At 41.1% G+C, this 15904-nt stretch overlaps 1 protein-coding gene across 4 annotated transcripts in view; it reads left to right on the forward strand.

Moving 5' to 3' along the window:
• The window catches only part of GOLGB1 (golgin B1), a 90726-nt gene that overhangs the window by 18878 nt on the left and 55944 nt on the right, over nucleotides 1–15904 (forward strand). For all 4 annotated transcript variants that reach the window (XM_059687710.1, XM_059687707.1, XM_059687708.1 and 1 more), the window contains 2 exons: nucleotides 1476–1604; nucleotides 15190–15315. In XM_059687710.1, coding sequence (XP_059543693.1) covers nucleotides 1476–1604; nucleotides 15190–15315 — 255 coding nt within the window. The remainder of the gene's footprint in view (nucleotides 1–1475; nucleotides 1605–15189; nucleotides 15316–15904) is intronic.

Genomic DNA, 15904 nt, shown 5'->3' on the forward strand with positions numbered 1-15904 from the left:
GCCAGGGATCAGGGGAGCCGAGAGGCGTCCTGGCCCTGGGATCAGCGGAGCAGCGAGGCTTCCCAGCACCGGGATCAGTGTGACAGGGTGTGGAGCCCCAACCCTCTGATCGGCCCTGCTCTGTGCATGACAGGAGTGGCGCTGTAACCTCCCTATGGACCCTGCCTTGAGTGTGACAGGGGGTGGTGCCCCAACCCCCCAATCGGCCCTACCCTGAGCATGACTGAGGGTGGCATCGCAACCTCCCAATCCGCCCTGCTCTGTGCATGACAGGAGGCGGGGCCCCAACTCCCCAATGGGCCCTGCTCTGAGCCCCACCAGGGGTTACACCTAGGATTAGGCCTGCCCTCTGCCACCCGGGAGCAGGCCTAAACCAGCAGGTCCTTATCTCCTGATGGGCCCCAGACTGTGAGAGGGCACAGGCCAGGCTGAGGGACCTCCTCTCCCAACCCCGAGTGCACAAATTTTTGTGCACCGGGCCTCTAGTGTTAAATAAAAGGATTGGATTAAATGATTTCTAAGTTCCAGCAGCCCTTTAACTGTTATACATCTATTACAGAGCTAAATATTCTGTGGAAAGTGTACTTGAAGAAATGATGGTAATCTTCAGATGCTTGAACAACTAATACATGAAAGAAAGTATAAAATTATTTGGTGTAACTCCAATAAGGAGACTAGGTTCATTTGGGGGAAGGGGTGTGGAGTCAATAGTGAGGCATAATCTGGTTGAGCCTAAGGAGCTTTTGGGGGGAAAAATAGACTATTGAAAGATTTTGATTTCCTCTCACCGGTTCTTTTATGATCTTTTGCCCCTCACTTAGGAGTTTTGGCCTCTGGCTCTTCAAGGCAGGGAGACTGAGTTTTCTGTTGAGTCCGGCATGACACTGACAGGTTTTGCCCTCAGACTAAAAACCATAAACATGGGAAACTCGGTGCCATTTTTCCCAACTATCAACATCCCTCCAGTATAGGGTTTTGGTTGCTCTCCTCATTTTCAGATAGTTGCTTTTATTTCTTATCCATGTTTGTAGCTGTTACCTGAGGGAGGATGGGTCTAGTAGGAACTACTTGGTGCTACTAAAACTGGAAAATTCTAAAGTTTCTTACTTGTTCAGGCAGGTGTTTTCTCTTGCTCCCATCAGTTTGATAAAATGAATCAAATGGTTTTATAGGGCAAATTAGAACAAAAGATCAAATATATATTAATTGTAATATTTTTAAAAAATATATTTTATTGATTTTTTATAGAGAGGAAGGGAGAGGGATAGAGAGCTAGAAACATTGATGAGAGAGAAACATCGATCAGCTGCCCCCTGCACACCTCCCACTGGGGATGTGCCCGAAACTAAGGTACATGCATGCCCTTGACCGGAAACGAACCTGGGACCCTTCAGTTCGCAGGCCGATGCTCTATCCACTGAGCCAAATTGGTGAGGGCTGTAATATTTTTAAATATTTGTCTTTTGCATTTTCAGCATGACAAGAGTTTTACAGAGGAGGAGATGGAAGTGGAAAAGATGAAGTGTAAACTCCAGGAGAAGGAGGCACTAATTAGCAGTTTGCAAGCCCAGCTGACCCAGGCACAGGCAGAGCAAGCTGCACAGGTATGTAGTGTACCACTTCATGTCATTAAGTTAACAATTCACCAAAGCCCATGGATTATTATATGACAAAGATTTTTTAGGTGCCCAGTGGGTATTTATCCATGTTATCTATCAATTTCCTTACTTCTTTTTTTTTTTTTTTAATATATTTTATTGATTTTTTACGGAGAGGAAGGGAGAGAGATAGAGGGTCAGAAACATCGATGAGAGAGAAACATCGATCAGCTGCCTCCTGCACATATCCTACTGGAGATGTGCTCGCAACCAAGGTACATGCCCTTGACCGGAATCGAACCTGGGACCTTTCAGTCCGCAGGCCGACACTCTATCCACTGAGCCAAACCGGTTTCGGCATCCTTACTTCTTTCTTGCCTTTCTTTCCCTCCCTTCTTTCCTAAGTATGATAATTTTATTAGACTATACACTAGTATTTGTCATTCTTGGTTGATGTTTATTGATACCAAGTATGCTTTTTGATATATAGTTTCACATTTTTATTTCAGAAGACTTTCCTTTAATTATATAGCTTATTGTATTTGGTCTGTTTTCTTCATTAGGGACTTCTTTCAGCTATATGTTTCATCTTTGATTTATCTTTAATATTTGTCACTTTGTCTCATTTGCTTTTTATCTCTTTTTTTCATTTTATGTTTCTTCTTTCACTTAAGGCATTCTATTTTGTGTTTATTTTGTTGTTGTTGTTAATCCTCACCCGAGGATATTTTTTCCAGTTATTTTTAGAGAGTAAGATGGAGTGGGGTAGAGAGAGAAACTTCAGTGTGAGAGAGACACATCAATTGATTGCTTACCACATGCACCCCAACTGAGCCTGCAACCAAGGTACATACCCTTGACTGGAATTGAACCCGTGAACCTTCAGTCCAAGAGCTAATGCTCTAACCACTGAAGTGAACTGGCCAGAGCTGTCTTTATGTTTTTTGTTTTTTTTTTTTTAAATATATTTTATTGATTTTTTACAGAGAGGAAGGGAGAGGAATAGAGAGTTAGAAACATCGATGAGAGAGAAACATCGATCAACTGCCTCCTGCACACTCCCTACTGGGGATGTGCCCACAATGAAGGTACATGCCCTTGACCAGAATCGAACCTAGGACCCTTCAGTCCACAGGCCGATGCTCTATCCACTGAGTCAAACCGGTTTCATGAGCCACATGTAGCTCTTTGGCCCCTTGGGTGTGGCTTTTCCACAAAATACCGACTTCTGCGCATGGGCCATGAAGTTTCAATCGCACTGCCGACCACGGCCCTCGCTGGTTTGGCTCAGTGGGTAGGGTCAGCCTGCGACTGAAGGGTCCAGGTTTTTTTTTTTTTTTTAATTAAATCTTTATTGTTCAGATTATTACATTTGTTCCTCTTTTTCCCCCCCAATAACTCCCCTCCTCCCAGTTCCCGCCCCACCCTCCGCCCTCACTCCCCACCCACTGTCCTTATCCATAGGTGCACTATTTTTGTCCAGTCTCTTCCCGAATCTCCCACACCCCTTTCCCCCCCAAGAATAGTCAGTCCATTCCCTTTCTATGTCCCTGATTCTATTATAATCACCAGTTCATTCTGTTCATCAGATTATTTATTCACTTGATTCTTAGATTCACTTGTTGATAGATGCATATTTGTTGTTCATAATTTGTATCTTTACCTTTTTCTTCCTCTTCCTCTTCTTAAAGGATACCTTTCAGCATTTCATATAATCCTGGTTTGGTGGTGATGAACTCCTTTAGCTTTTCCTTATCTGTGAAGCTCTTTATCTGACCTTCAATTCTGAATGATAGCTTTGCTGGATAAAGTAATCTTGGTTGTAGGTTCTTGGTATTCATCACTTTGAATATTTCTTGCCACTCCCTTCTGGCCTGCAAAGTTTCTGTTGAGAAATCAGCTGACAGTCGTATGGGTATCCCCTTGTAGGTAACTGTGTTTCTTTCTCTTGCTGCTTTTAAGATTCTCTCTTTGTCTTTTGTTCTTGGCATTTTAATTATGATGTGTCTTGGTGTGGTCCTCTTTGGATTCCTTTTGTTTGGGGTTCTCCGCGCTTCTTGGACCTGTAAGTCCATTTCTTTCACCAGGTGGGGGAAGTTTTCTGTCATTATTTCTTCAAATAGGTTTTCAATATCTTGGTCTCTCTCATCTTCTGGCACCCCTATAATTCTGATGTTGGTACGCTTGAAGCTGTCCCAGAGGCTCCTTACACTATCCTCGCATTTTTGGATTCTTTTTTCATTTTGCTTTTCCGGTTGGATGTTTTTTGCTTCCTCGCATTTCAAATCATTGACTTGATTCTTGCGCTCCTCTGGTCTGCTGTCGGGCGTCTGTATAATATTCGTTATTTCAGTCCGTGTGTGCTTAATTTCTAGTTGGTTCCCCAATATAAGATCGAGGGTCTTATTAGTTTTCGTGTAGATCTCATTAAGTTTATCGGCAGCTTCTAAACAGTTCTTGAGAGACCTTAAAAGTGTGGTTCTGAACTCTATTTCTTCCATTGACAATTTTGTCCTGTTTCTTTGTCTCCGCATTTTGTTATGCTTCCTTGGTGCACCCCTAGTGGTCTTCGTTCGCAGTCTTATAGATAAATCTTGATTGTTGTAGCTAATTCCAGGGAGGGTTTGACCTCCAGGCCAAGTGGCTATGAGAATCAGCTGTGTCAGCAGTGAGAGAACTTCTGTCCTCTAGGGAGGTGCTAATCTAGCCTTTGCCTGAGGCTATCGGGCAAATGCCTCTGTGCAGGGCGTGGGCAGGGCGGGTCGCACAGGATCAACAGGGTGGGCCAGAGAGAGCAGTTATGGCGGCTCTCAGTCTTGTCCCCAGGGGCTCTGCCTCTCTGAGTCCCAGCACCTGCTGCAAAGCTCGGAGAGAAAGCTGCACTCGCTCTGACCGAAGCCAGACAGTCCCGCTTCTCCCGTTTGAGTCTGAATTCCTAAAGACTCGCCTGTATCTGGAGCTCAGAGTCTGCGACTCCCTCCTGATTGAAAACGCCAACCGCGCCCTCCGCCGCCAGCCCGCTCCGCGCACTCCGCACCTCAGAATTTGACTTCAGCACTGCGCCTCCTCTGAGTGTCCGTATGCGTTTCTCTTTCCTCCTAGTTGTAGGACTTCCACTCAGCCAGCGTTCCTGTGGTTCTGGGTGATGTCCGTTCCGTGTTTTAGTTTCACTTTTGAAGTAGTTGTTCAAAGCAGCAAACACCGGCGTTAACCTATGCCGCCATCTTGGTTCTCCCTCTTTATGTTTTTTTGTGTGTTTTTTTTCAGTGTCTAATATTTAATTTTTTTAAATCTTCCATTTCAGTAAATATTAGCCTGTGTATTTATGTACTCATATTGCCTTTTTCCCTCACACCTGAGCTTCATCAAACGACTTTAATCACAGTCATCTTACATGCCTTCGGAGTTATGTCTCCACCAACACTGGAGACGCTTTCTGGGCCAGCTAGCAGTTTCCAGAGCATGCGCCGCACTGCCAGCCACTCCCTGGGGCCCTGCGTCAGTCTGTGTGCTCTGACGCTGGTAGTGTGTCCGGGCCGAGCACACTGTGTGTAATGTCAGGACAGCTTGTTCCTCTTCCCTAGGGGTCCCTGTTCGGGCGCCAGATGCTGGGGTCCAACCCCAGCAGGTCCAGGGGTTCCCAAAGGTGTAGACGGAGTCGGCGAAGAAGGAATGACACGGAGACAGCGTTCAGTTGATCAGCAGCCTAGCCAGGATCTCCAGCCAAGTTCTGTTCAGGATCTCCAGCGAAGTTCTGGTTAGGATCTCCAGCCAGATTCTGTGTCCATGTTCTCTTGCTAGGTTCTCCAGCCAGGTTCTCCAGGTTCTCCAGCCAGGATCTGTAGCCATGTTCCCTCGCTAGGTTCTCCAGCCAGGTTCTGTCCAGGTTCTCCAGCCAGGTTCAGTCACCAGGTTCTAGTCAGGTTCTCTTGCCATGTTCTATCCAGGTTCTGTAGCCAGGTTCTGTCTCTAGGTTCTTTGGCCAGTTTCTTTCCAGGGTCTTTTGCCATGTTCTCTCGCTAGGTTCTGTCTCTAGGTTCTGTGGCCAGTTTCTGTCCAGGATCTTTTGCCATGTTCTCTCCAGCGAAGTTCTTCTGTCTCTAGGTTCTGTGTAGGTTCTGTGTCTAAGTTCTGTGTTGTCTTTATTTTTGTATTCCTTCTTGTGTTGTCTTCTTTTTCTGAAATGATTTTCTTTTATATCAAATTCTTCTTGAGTTCTGTCACCTTATTTCTGAGTTTTTCAATTCTGATTTATGGTGTTCTTTTGTGTCATATAATTTTCATAATTTTTAACATCTTTTGAAAGAGTATAATTTTTTTTAACATAACACTGATATGTTTTTATAACCTGTAAATATATTATTCTGCTCCTTAGTTGTTTTTTATTTTTATATTTTTTTATTAAATGTATTGGGGTGACATTGGTCAACATGAAAATATAGGTTTCGGGTGTGGGTTTCTATATTACAAGATCTGTATTGCACCATGTGCTCACCACCCAAAGTCAAATCTCATGCCACCATATATTAGGACTCCTTTCTCCCCACACTCCGGCAGCTAACACATTGCTGTTTGTGTTCATAAGTTTCAGTTTTATATCCCACACTAGAGGCCTGGCCTGCGAGGATTAGGATCAGGCTCCCCTGAGGTGTCCCAAATTGTGAGAGGGTGGTTCTCAGGTGACACACCCTGGAATTGGGCTCCCTCCTTTCTGGTTCCAGGTGCGACACCCGAGAGCTGCAGCTACCAAGTCACCACAGCTCGGCAACTCCTGCATGGAGCATCTGCCCCCTGGTTGTCAATGCGTGTCATAGCTATCAGTTGGAGTGTCTGCCCCCTGGTGGTCATTGTGCATCATGGCTACCGGTCGGATGATCAAATAGTCAGATGATCACTTAGGCTTTTATATATATAGACTAGGGGCCAGGTGCACAAAATTCGTGCACTGGGTGTGTGTGTGGGGGAGTGTCCCTCAGCCCAGCCTGCCCCCTCTCACATACTGGGAGCCCTCAGGCATTGACCCCCATCACCCTCCAATCGCAGGATCGGCCCCTTGCCCAGGCCTGATGCCTCTGACCTAGGCGTTCAGCCCGGGCAGCGGGGACCCGCAGCTGCAGCGGCCCCGCGATCGTGGGCTTCGCTTTAGGCCCAGGCAAGGGGCCCCTAGCTCCCGGGACTGCCAGCTTCGACCGTGCCCAGCTCCCATCGCTGGCTCCACCCCTACTTCCTGCTATCACTGGCCAGGGCGGAAAAGGCACCTGATTCTCCGATCATGGCTGGGGGGCAGGGCAAAGGCTCCCCCCTCTTAGCTTCCGATCACTGTCAGTGGCAGGGGGGTTCTTCCTGCCCCAGCTCTTAGCTCCCCAGCTCTTAGCTTCCGATCACTGTCAGTGGCAGGGGGCTTCTTCCTGCTTTCCCTTTCGCCTCCCTGCATTGTGCCTACATATGCAAATTAACCGCCATCTTGTTGGTTAGCCCTGATTAGCCAATGAAAAGGGTAGCTCGTACGCCAATTACCATTTTTCTCTTTTATTAGTGTTGATATGAGTGAAATCATAGGTTCCTTAGCTTTTTCTGACTGACTTATTTCACTTAGTGTAAAGTTCTCCAAGTCCACCTGTGCCGTGCCAATACAACCAAGGGTTCAGTGAGCTGAGGAGGGACAACGAAGGATTAAAGAAAAGACAGACAAAGAGAATATAGCTGGGGCTCGGAGGATCTCCTGTGCCTGGATGAGGCCACAGAGAAGGATCCAGCCAGCAAGCTGAGGCTTTATTTTTATTTTTATTTTTTTAAAAATATATTTTATTGATTTTTTTACAGAGAGGAAGGGAGAAGGATAGAGAGTTAGAATCGATGAGAGAGAAACATCAATCAGCTGCCTCCTGCACACCTCCTACTGGGGATGTGCCCGCAACCAAGGTACATGCCCTTGACCGGAATCGAACCTGGGACCTTTCAGTCCGCAGGCCGATGCTCTATCCACTGAGCCAAACCAGTTAGGGCAAGGCTTTATTTTATAGTCAGAGAAAAACAAGGTAGTAGTCACCATAGTTACAATGTTCTTGTGAGTTGCACTTGTTTTGGCAGCACTTGCTGCACCTCCCACAGTCCATTAGCTACCTAGGAAGGATCTAAGGGGTAGCCATAAGGTCAAGCTTAATTATGCTAAGAGGGCTCTGCCATCTAAGCTGGGACTTGTTTGTGGCCCTGCCACAGGTCAATCTGAGGCTTAACTCTAGAGCCGCTCCCTACATCCACCCATGTTGCAAATGGCTGTTTCATCCTTTCTTATGGCTGAGTAGTATTCCATTGTGTATATGTACCACATCTTTATCTCTATCGCAGGACATTTTGTTTGTTGCTATGTCTGGGCCACCCTGAATAATGCTACAGTGAACATAGGCGTGCATATATCTTTGCAAATAGATGATTTTGAAGTTTTCAGGTATGTTCCAAAGAGAGGAATTGTTGGGTCGTATGGTAGCTCTATTCTCAATTTTTTGAGGAATCACCAGACTGCTTCCCATAGTGGTTGTACCAGTCTACATTCCCACCAGCAGTGGATGAGTGTTCCCTCTTTTCCACAACCTCTCCAACACTTGCTATTGCTTGTCTTGTTGATAATGGCCACACTAACAGGTGTGAGATGGTATCTCATTGTAGTCTTGATTTGCATTTCCCTGATTGCCAGTGAGGTTGAACATCTTTGCATATATCTATTGGCTATTCGTGTGTCTTCTAGGGAGAGGTGTATTTTTGGGTCCTCTGCCCACTTTTTGATTGAGTTGCTTGTTTGGTGTTGAGTTTTATGAGTTCTTTATATATTTTGGAATTTAAACCTTTGTCAGAGCAACTGTTTTCAAATATCATCTCCCATCTGTTTGGCTGCCTCTTTGTTTTGTTGTCAGTTTCTTTTGCTGTGAAGAAGCATTTTAATTTGATATAGTCCCATTCATATTTTTTTGCCTTGGGCTCAAGTTCATAAAATGTTCTCTATGACTAATATTCATAAGTTTGGTACCTATATTTTTTTCTATGTAACTTATTGTTTTGGGTCTTATATTTAGGTCTTTGATCCATTTTGAATTAATTTTTGTACATGGGGACAAACTGTAATTCAGTTTCATTCATTTGCATGTGGCTTTCCAGTTTTCCCAGCACCATTTATTAAAGAGACTATCTTTACTCCATTGTGTGTTTCTGGCTTCTTTGTCAAAAATTATTAGTCCATATACATGTGGTTTTATAGCTGGGCTCTCCATTCTGTTGCACTGATCTGTGCATCTGTTTCTTTGCCAATACCATGCTGTTTTGATTATAGTAGTTCGGTAGTATAATTTGAAGTCAGGTATTATGATACTTCCAGCTTTGTTATTTTTTCTCAGAATTGCTTTGGCTATTTGGGGTCTTTTGAGGGTCCATAAAAATCTGATGATTTCTCATTCTACTTCTTTAAATAATGGCATTGGATTTTGATGGAGGTTGCATTAAATCTGTATATTGCTTTGGGTAATATGGCCATTTTAACTATGTTGATTTTCCCAATCCATGAACACGGGTTATTTTTAAATTTTGTTTTATCTTTTTCAATCTTTTTAAATAATGCTTTGTAATTTTCTATATATAGGTCTTTCACATTCTTTGTTAAGTTTATTTCTAGGTATTTTATTCTTTTGGTTGCAATTGCGAAAGGAATTTTTTTCATTCTTTTCTGAAGTTTTGTTGTTAGTATACAGGAAGGCAATGGATTTTTGCACATTGGTTTTGTATCCTGCAACTTGACTGTTTTTGTTTATTGTTTCTAATCATTTTTTGATGGAATCTCTAGGGTTTTGTATGTATAATATCATGTCGTCTGCAAATAAGGACAGTTTTACTTCCTCTTTTCCAATTTGGATGCCTTTTATTTCTTTCTGTTGCCTTATTGCTCTGTCTAGGACTTCCAGCACTGTGTTGAATAAGTGTTGAGAGTGGACATCCTTGCCTTGTTCCTGATCTTAGAGGAAAAGCTTTCAGTTTTCTACCACTGAGTTTGATATTAGCTGAGAGTTTATCATATATGGCCTTTATTATGTTGAGGTACTTTCCTTCTATTCCTATTTTATTGAGTGTTTTAATCATGAATGGATGCTGTATCTTATCAGATGCTCTTTCTGTGTCTATTGATAAGATCATATGATTTTTATCCTTTCTTTTGTTAATGTGGTGTGTTAAATTGACTGATTTTCATATGTTGAACTATCCTTGTGCCCCTTGAATGAACCCCACTTGATGGTAATGTATTATTTTTGGGATGTATTGCTGTATTCGATTTGCTAGTATTTTGTTCAGAATTTTTGCATCTGTATTCATCAAAGATATTGGTCTGTAGTTTTCTTTTTTTGTGTTATCTTTGCCAGGCTTGGTCTTAGGATTATATTGGCCTCATAGAATGTATTAGGAAGTATTGCCTCTTCAATTTTTTTTTAAAGAGTTTGAGAAGGATAGGTTTTAAATCTTTGAACGTTTGGTAGAGTTCACTGGTGAAATTATCTGGTCCTGGACTTTTATTTTTGGGAAGTTTTTGATGGTTGTTTCAATTTCCTCACTACTGATCGGTCTGTTTAGATTTCCCAATTCTTTATTTAGACTAGGCAGGTCACATAATTCTAGGAACTTATCCATTTCTTCTAGGTTATTGAATTTGGTGGCATATAGTCCTTCATAATATTCTGGTATGATCCTTTGTATATCTATGATGTCCATGGTGATTTCTCTCTCATTTCTAATTTTGTTTATATGGGTCTTTTCCCTTTTTTTTCCTTGGTGAGTCTAGCCAGGGGTTTGTCAATTTTATTAATCTTGTCAAAGAACCAGCTCTTTGTTTTATTAATTTTTTGTAGTCTTTTTGTTCTCTATTTAATTCAGTTCTGCTCTAATTTTTATTATTTCCTTTCTTGTGCTGACTTTGGATTGCTTTTGTTCTTCTTTCTCTAGTTCTTTAAGATGATACTAGGTTGTTTACTTAGGATTTCTCATTTCTTGAGATAGACCTGTAATGATTTAAACTTCCCTCTTATTACTGATTTCACTGCATCCCAGAAATTTTTTTGTGTTGTATTGTCATTCTTATTTATCCCTATATATCTTTTGATCTCACCTTTTATTTATTCTTTGACCCAGTCATTTTTTAGTAATATGTTGTTTAATTTCCATGTATCTGTGTGTTTCTTTATTTCCTTTTTGCAGTTGTAATTTCAAGGCATCTTGGTCCAAAAATATGCTTGGTATAATTTCAGTCTTCTTCAATTTATTGATGCTAGTTCTGTAACCCAACCTATGGTCTATCCTTGAGAATGTTCCATGTACATTGGAGAAGAATATATAATCTGGTGTTCTGCGATGAAAGGTTCTGTAAATGTCAGTTATGTCCATTTTGTCTAGTGTTTCATTTAAGGCTGATATTTATTGATTTTCTGTTTGGTTTATCTGTATAGAGCTGTCCGTGGAGTATTAAGGTCCCCAAATATGATCGTGTTTTGATCTTTTTCTCCCTTTAATACTTTGTGTGGCTATTTTATATTTTTCAGTGCTCCTTGGCTGGGTGCATATATATTAAGAAGTGTTATGTTTTCTTGATGTAGATCTCCTTTATCATTATAAAATGTCTTTGTCTCTTGTTATCTTGAAATCTATTTTGTCAGATATAATTATGGCTACACCTGCTTTTCTGTGGATGTTACTTGCTTGGAGAATAATTTTCCACCCTTTTACTTTGAGTCTGCCTTTGTCCTTGCAGCTTAGATGTGCCTCTTTTAGGAAGCATCTGGTTGGGTTTTGTTTTTTGATCCATTCTGCTATTCTGTGCCTCTCTATTGGTGAATTCAGACCATTTGCATTTGGGGTAATTATTGATGCATGAGAATTTCCTATAGCCATTTTGTCTTTTGTTTTCTGGTAGCTCTGTGCCTCTATTGGTTCTTTTCCTTTGTGTTTCTGTCTGTTGTTTTTGTTTGGTGGTATTCCATACTTACTTCCTCTGCTTCCACTTTTTTTTTAAAACTTTTTTTAAAAATGTATATTTTATTGATTTTTTTACAGAGAGGAAAGGAGAGGGATAGAAAGTTAGAAACATCGATGGGAGAGAAACATAGATCAGCTGCCTCCTCCACATGCCCTACTGGGGATATGCCCGCAACCAAGGTACATGCTCTTAACTGGAATCAAACCTGGGACCTTTCAGTCTGCAGACCAACTCTCTGTCCACTGAGCCAAACTAGTTAGGGCTGTTTTCTCTTTTTTTAAGCTATGTGTCCTGATTTGTGGATTTTTGTGTGTTGTTACCATTAGGTTTATAAAAAATAAACTTGAATAAATAACAAAGCTTTTTTTTTTTCTTTTGAATGCATCTGATCTTCAACCTCCTTTGCCATTTCAGACCTTTACCCCTTTTATGTTTTTGTTATCACAAATTAACCCTGTAATTTGTTTAAGCTGTAACTTTTTTGGTGATCTTACTCATAGTGCTATGACCTTATTTTGTTTGTTTCAGGTAAAATAACTCCCTTGAGTATGTCCTGCAATTGAGGTTTCCTGGTGATAAAATACCTAAGCTTCTGTATGTCTGGGAACATCTTTATTTTCCTTTCATATTTAAAGGATAGTATTGCAGGATATATTATTCGTGGCTCTAATTTCTCTCTTTCAGATGTTTGAATATTTGGTTCCACTCTCTTCTGGTTTGTAGAGTTTCTGCTGAGAAGTCACATGAAATTCTGAGGGGTTTTCCTTCTTTTCCCTGGCTGCTTTGAGAATTCTTTCTTTGTCATTAATTTTTGACTGCCTTGGAGAGGGCCTCTGTGGATTGAGGTAACTAGGTGTTCTGTTTGCTTCTTGGATTTGAGGATCTAATTCTTTCCATAGGTTTTGGAAGTTCTCAAACTTCCCTATTTGTTTGAATAGACTCTGTTCTATGCTCCTTCTTCTCCTCCTCTGGAATGCCTATAATTCTAAAATTGCTTTTTCTGATGGAATCAGATAATTCTCATAGAGCTCTTTAATTTTTCTTTATGCTCAGGCCTCTCTCTTCTTCCTTCTTTCATTTCTAGATTCTTATCTTCATTATTCTTTCCTCCATCAGGTTGGCTCTGTTTTCTATGCTCAGTAGTTCCCTCTTAATCTCCTTAATTGCATGTCTCATTTCCAGGATTTTTGATTGGTTCTTTTTTAAAGTCCAATTTCTTTGGTAAAGTACACGTTTTAGTCACACTGATTTATTTACTGAGTTCATTGACTTGCCTGTCTGTATTTTCTCACATCTCATTGAGTATTTTCAGAACTTCAAACTTGAAATCTCTGTCATTTATATGACATATTTCCATGTGTTCCAGCTTGCTTTCTGGAGATTTTTCATTTTTTTTATGGTCATCCTCATTACTGTGGTTATTCTTAGTATTTGCTGTCCTTTGCCTGTACTCTATTTATCTCTAAAGAGATAATTCTACTATTTTCCAGTAGATTGTGCTGAATCGCAAGATTTTTTTTACCTCTGTGATTTCCCAGTCTTGAACCTCTGCGGCTTCCATAACACAGTACAGTCACGCTGCTTGGGGGTAAAGTTTGTTTTGCCCTCGCCATAATGGCGACCCCTGACCTCTGTGGGGTTCTGCCCCAAGCACCTCTCCTGGGTATGTCACAGAGGGAGATAGCAGTTTACTACAATAGCTCTTGGTTTACGGATAATATGCTCCTGGACCCAAGTCCAAGGGCAGTGGGAAGCGAATTATGAAGTCCAAGAGGCAACAGGACTCTGTGGTTCCATTTCTTTGTCTGAAACACCATTGCTGGCTCAACAGGCCGCATGATAGAACCCCATGCTCTGTCAAGCATATGCTGACTCAGACACTGTTCGCTCCTTTGCTGCTAGCCTTGCTGGGCTGTCTGCTCCCCCACCATCCACTATCTCCCCCATCCCCCCCCCCCCCCCCCAGCCCCCAACAGATCTCTGTTCCGGCTGAAGGAAGCACCTGCTACTGCTGGCTTTCTTCCCTCTCCGGGCAGGCCATATGTGCTTTTCTCCCTTCTCGTCTCCCTGTTTATTCCCGGTTGTCCACCTTTAGATGTTTCAATACATGGATCTCTCAGTTATGTGTCTGTGTTGAGCAGGAATTTCTTTGTTGAATTATAGTTGGTTGACTTGTTGAAATTTCAGGGGGAGAGGATAAGAGGCTATCCTATGCTGCCATTCCTCGGCTAATGTCACTTCCTTAGTTGTTTTGTAATTGTGACTTAGGGGCGTTGATCTTGATCCTTTCTGCTCCTTATTTTTGTGTGAAATTAATTTTCCTCAATGTTTGAAAGGAATCTTAGTTCAGAAAAGCTTTGTTGATTTGTCTCTTCTGTTGTTTTTTTGTGTTGTGTTCAAAGATATGACTGTTGGATTTCTAAGATTTTCTTGCTTATACCAAAACATAGTTGTGTTTAGTGGAAAAATTGTATTTCTTCAGTTTTTATTTATTTTATTTTAATTTTTATTTATTTATTTATTTAAATATATTTTATTGACTTTTTTTTACAAAGAGGAAGGGAGAGGGATAGAGAGTTAGAAACATTGATGAGAAAGAAACATCGATCAGCTGCCTCCTGCACATCCCCTACTGGGGATGTGCCCACAACCAAGGTACATGCCCTTGACCAGAATTGAACCTGGGACCCTTGAGTCCGCAGGCTGACGCTCTATCCACTGAGCCAAACCGGTTAGGGCTATTTCTTCAGTTTTTAATTAAAATTAAATAATGTTAATAACTAAATTCCTTATTCACATTAGGCATATTTCAAGCCTTTTGTAGCCATATATGGCTAGTTGATAACGAGTTATATAGCACATGTATAGACCTTCTTTTTCTTCTATTTTGGTTGTCACTACTCTGCTCAATTTTCATTTCATTCTTAGTATAGGTCTGTGTATTGTAAGGCAGCCCTGCTAAGTCAATTTGGAGAGTTCAGAGGAGCTAGGTTGTTCTCGCCTGTTAGTCCTTCTTACTGTTGACCCCTTGTATTTACCCAATATTGGGAAATGGGCAAGTCCTGCCAATTTAAGCTGCTGTTAAGATTGGACAACTGTGTTTTCCAGTAAGTGCTTATTGGATCTTTGGGGGTTTTCCTGTTCTCAAGGCCATCAGATGTTGCTCTATTGCTTCTCTCACAGACTCTAACACCAGGTCTTGTGCCTTTTGGTGGGTTGCCCCTAATTGCTTATATTTTGGACTTTGTGGTACTACGTTCCTGGTTTTAGTATAAATATTTTCTGTGGGTTTTGGTTTTGCTGTCTAGTTGTACTGTCCCTTTCTATGTGAGAGACATTTTCATTTATTTGTTTTGTTTTGTTTTTGTGAGAGACATTTTAAAAATGCTGTTATTGCTTTTATCTTCCTAAAAAATAGTTTGATAAACATTCTTTAAAAACTGCAATACATGCAATTCCTTTTTGTGTTAGGAGGAAGTTAGAAGGATATTGGTAGGTATTTAGGGTGAATAAAGAAAGGAGGTGAAAGAATTAAGAGTGCTAAATAGTTTGATTAAATAATTTTTTTTCCTTCTGTGTCTTCAGTTTGATAAAAGTTCAACAGAGATGGAAGAATTTTCAGTAATGAAGCAACAGCTCCAAGAGAAGGAGGAACTCATTAGCACTTTGCAAGGCCAACTGAGCCAGACACAGGCAGAGCAAGCTGCTCAGGTAGGGTGGAACATACTTCGTAATTGTTAGAATAAAGAATCACGAAAATCTAATGGGTTATTACATGACAAGTCAATTCAGACACTCGCTTTTAAAACTGTAGTAGATGAAAGTATAAAGCTAGAGTGTTACACTAGAAATGAAAAGGTTGTGCTAGAAGAAGAATTGGAATGTTACTTACCTTGATGAATTTTCCATAACCTAATTGATAACTGTTTCTTAGTTTTACAGGCCCAGATATTTGATTTCAATAGCACCCAGAGATTCAGTCTCTTAGGAATGGGTTCATGCTAAGTTCAAAAGAGACTGATAGATAAACTAAAAGAAATACAAATGATTAGGTCCATTCTTTCCTTTTAACAAAATCTTAGTGGGAAGTTAAATTATAATCAGAAGATTACTTAGTGAGTATGTAATGAGAAAGTGGTATAGTTTATGTGGTTTAATAGTAAATGGAACTCTAGTATCTAGTGACATTCTTCATATTTTTTTTCTTCTACTAGGACCAGAATGTTTGAACTGGTGTCCTCAACTCTTTCTCTCTGATTATTGTTCTAAATTTCCAGTTTTACCACCTACCCCTATATTT

This window comes from Myotis daubentonii, chromosome 3, assembly GCF_963259705.1.
Source record: "Myotis daubentonii chromosome 3, mMyoDau2.1, whole genome shotgun sequence".
NCBI classification, from domain to species: domain Eukaryota; kingdom Metazoa; phylum Chordata; class Mammalia; order Chiroptera; family Vespertilionidae; genus Myotis; species Myotis daubentonii.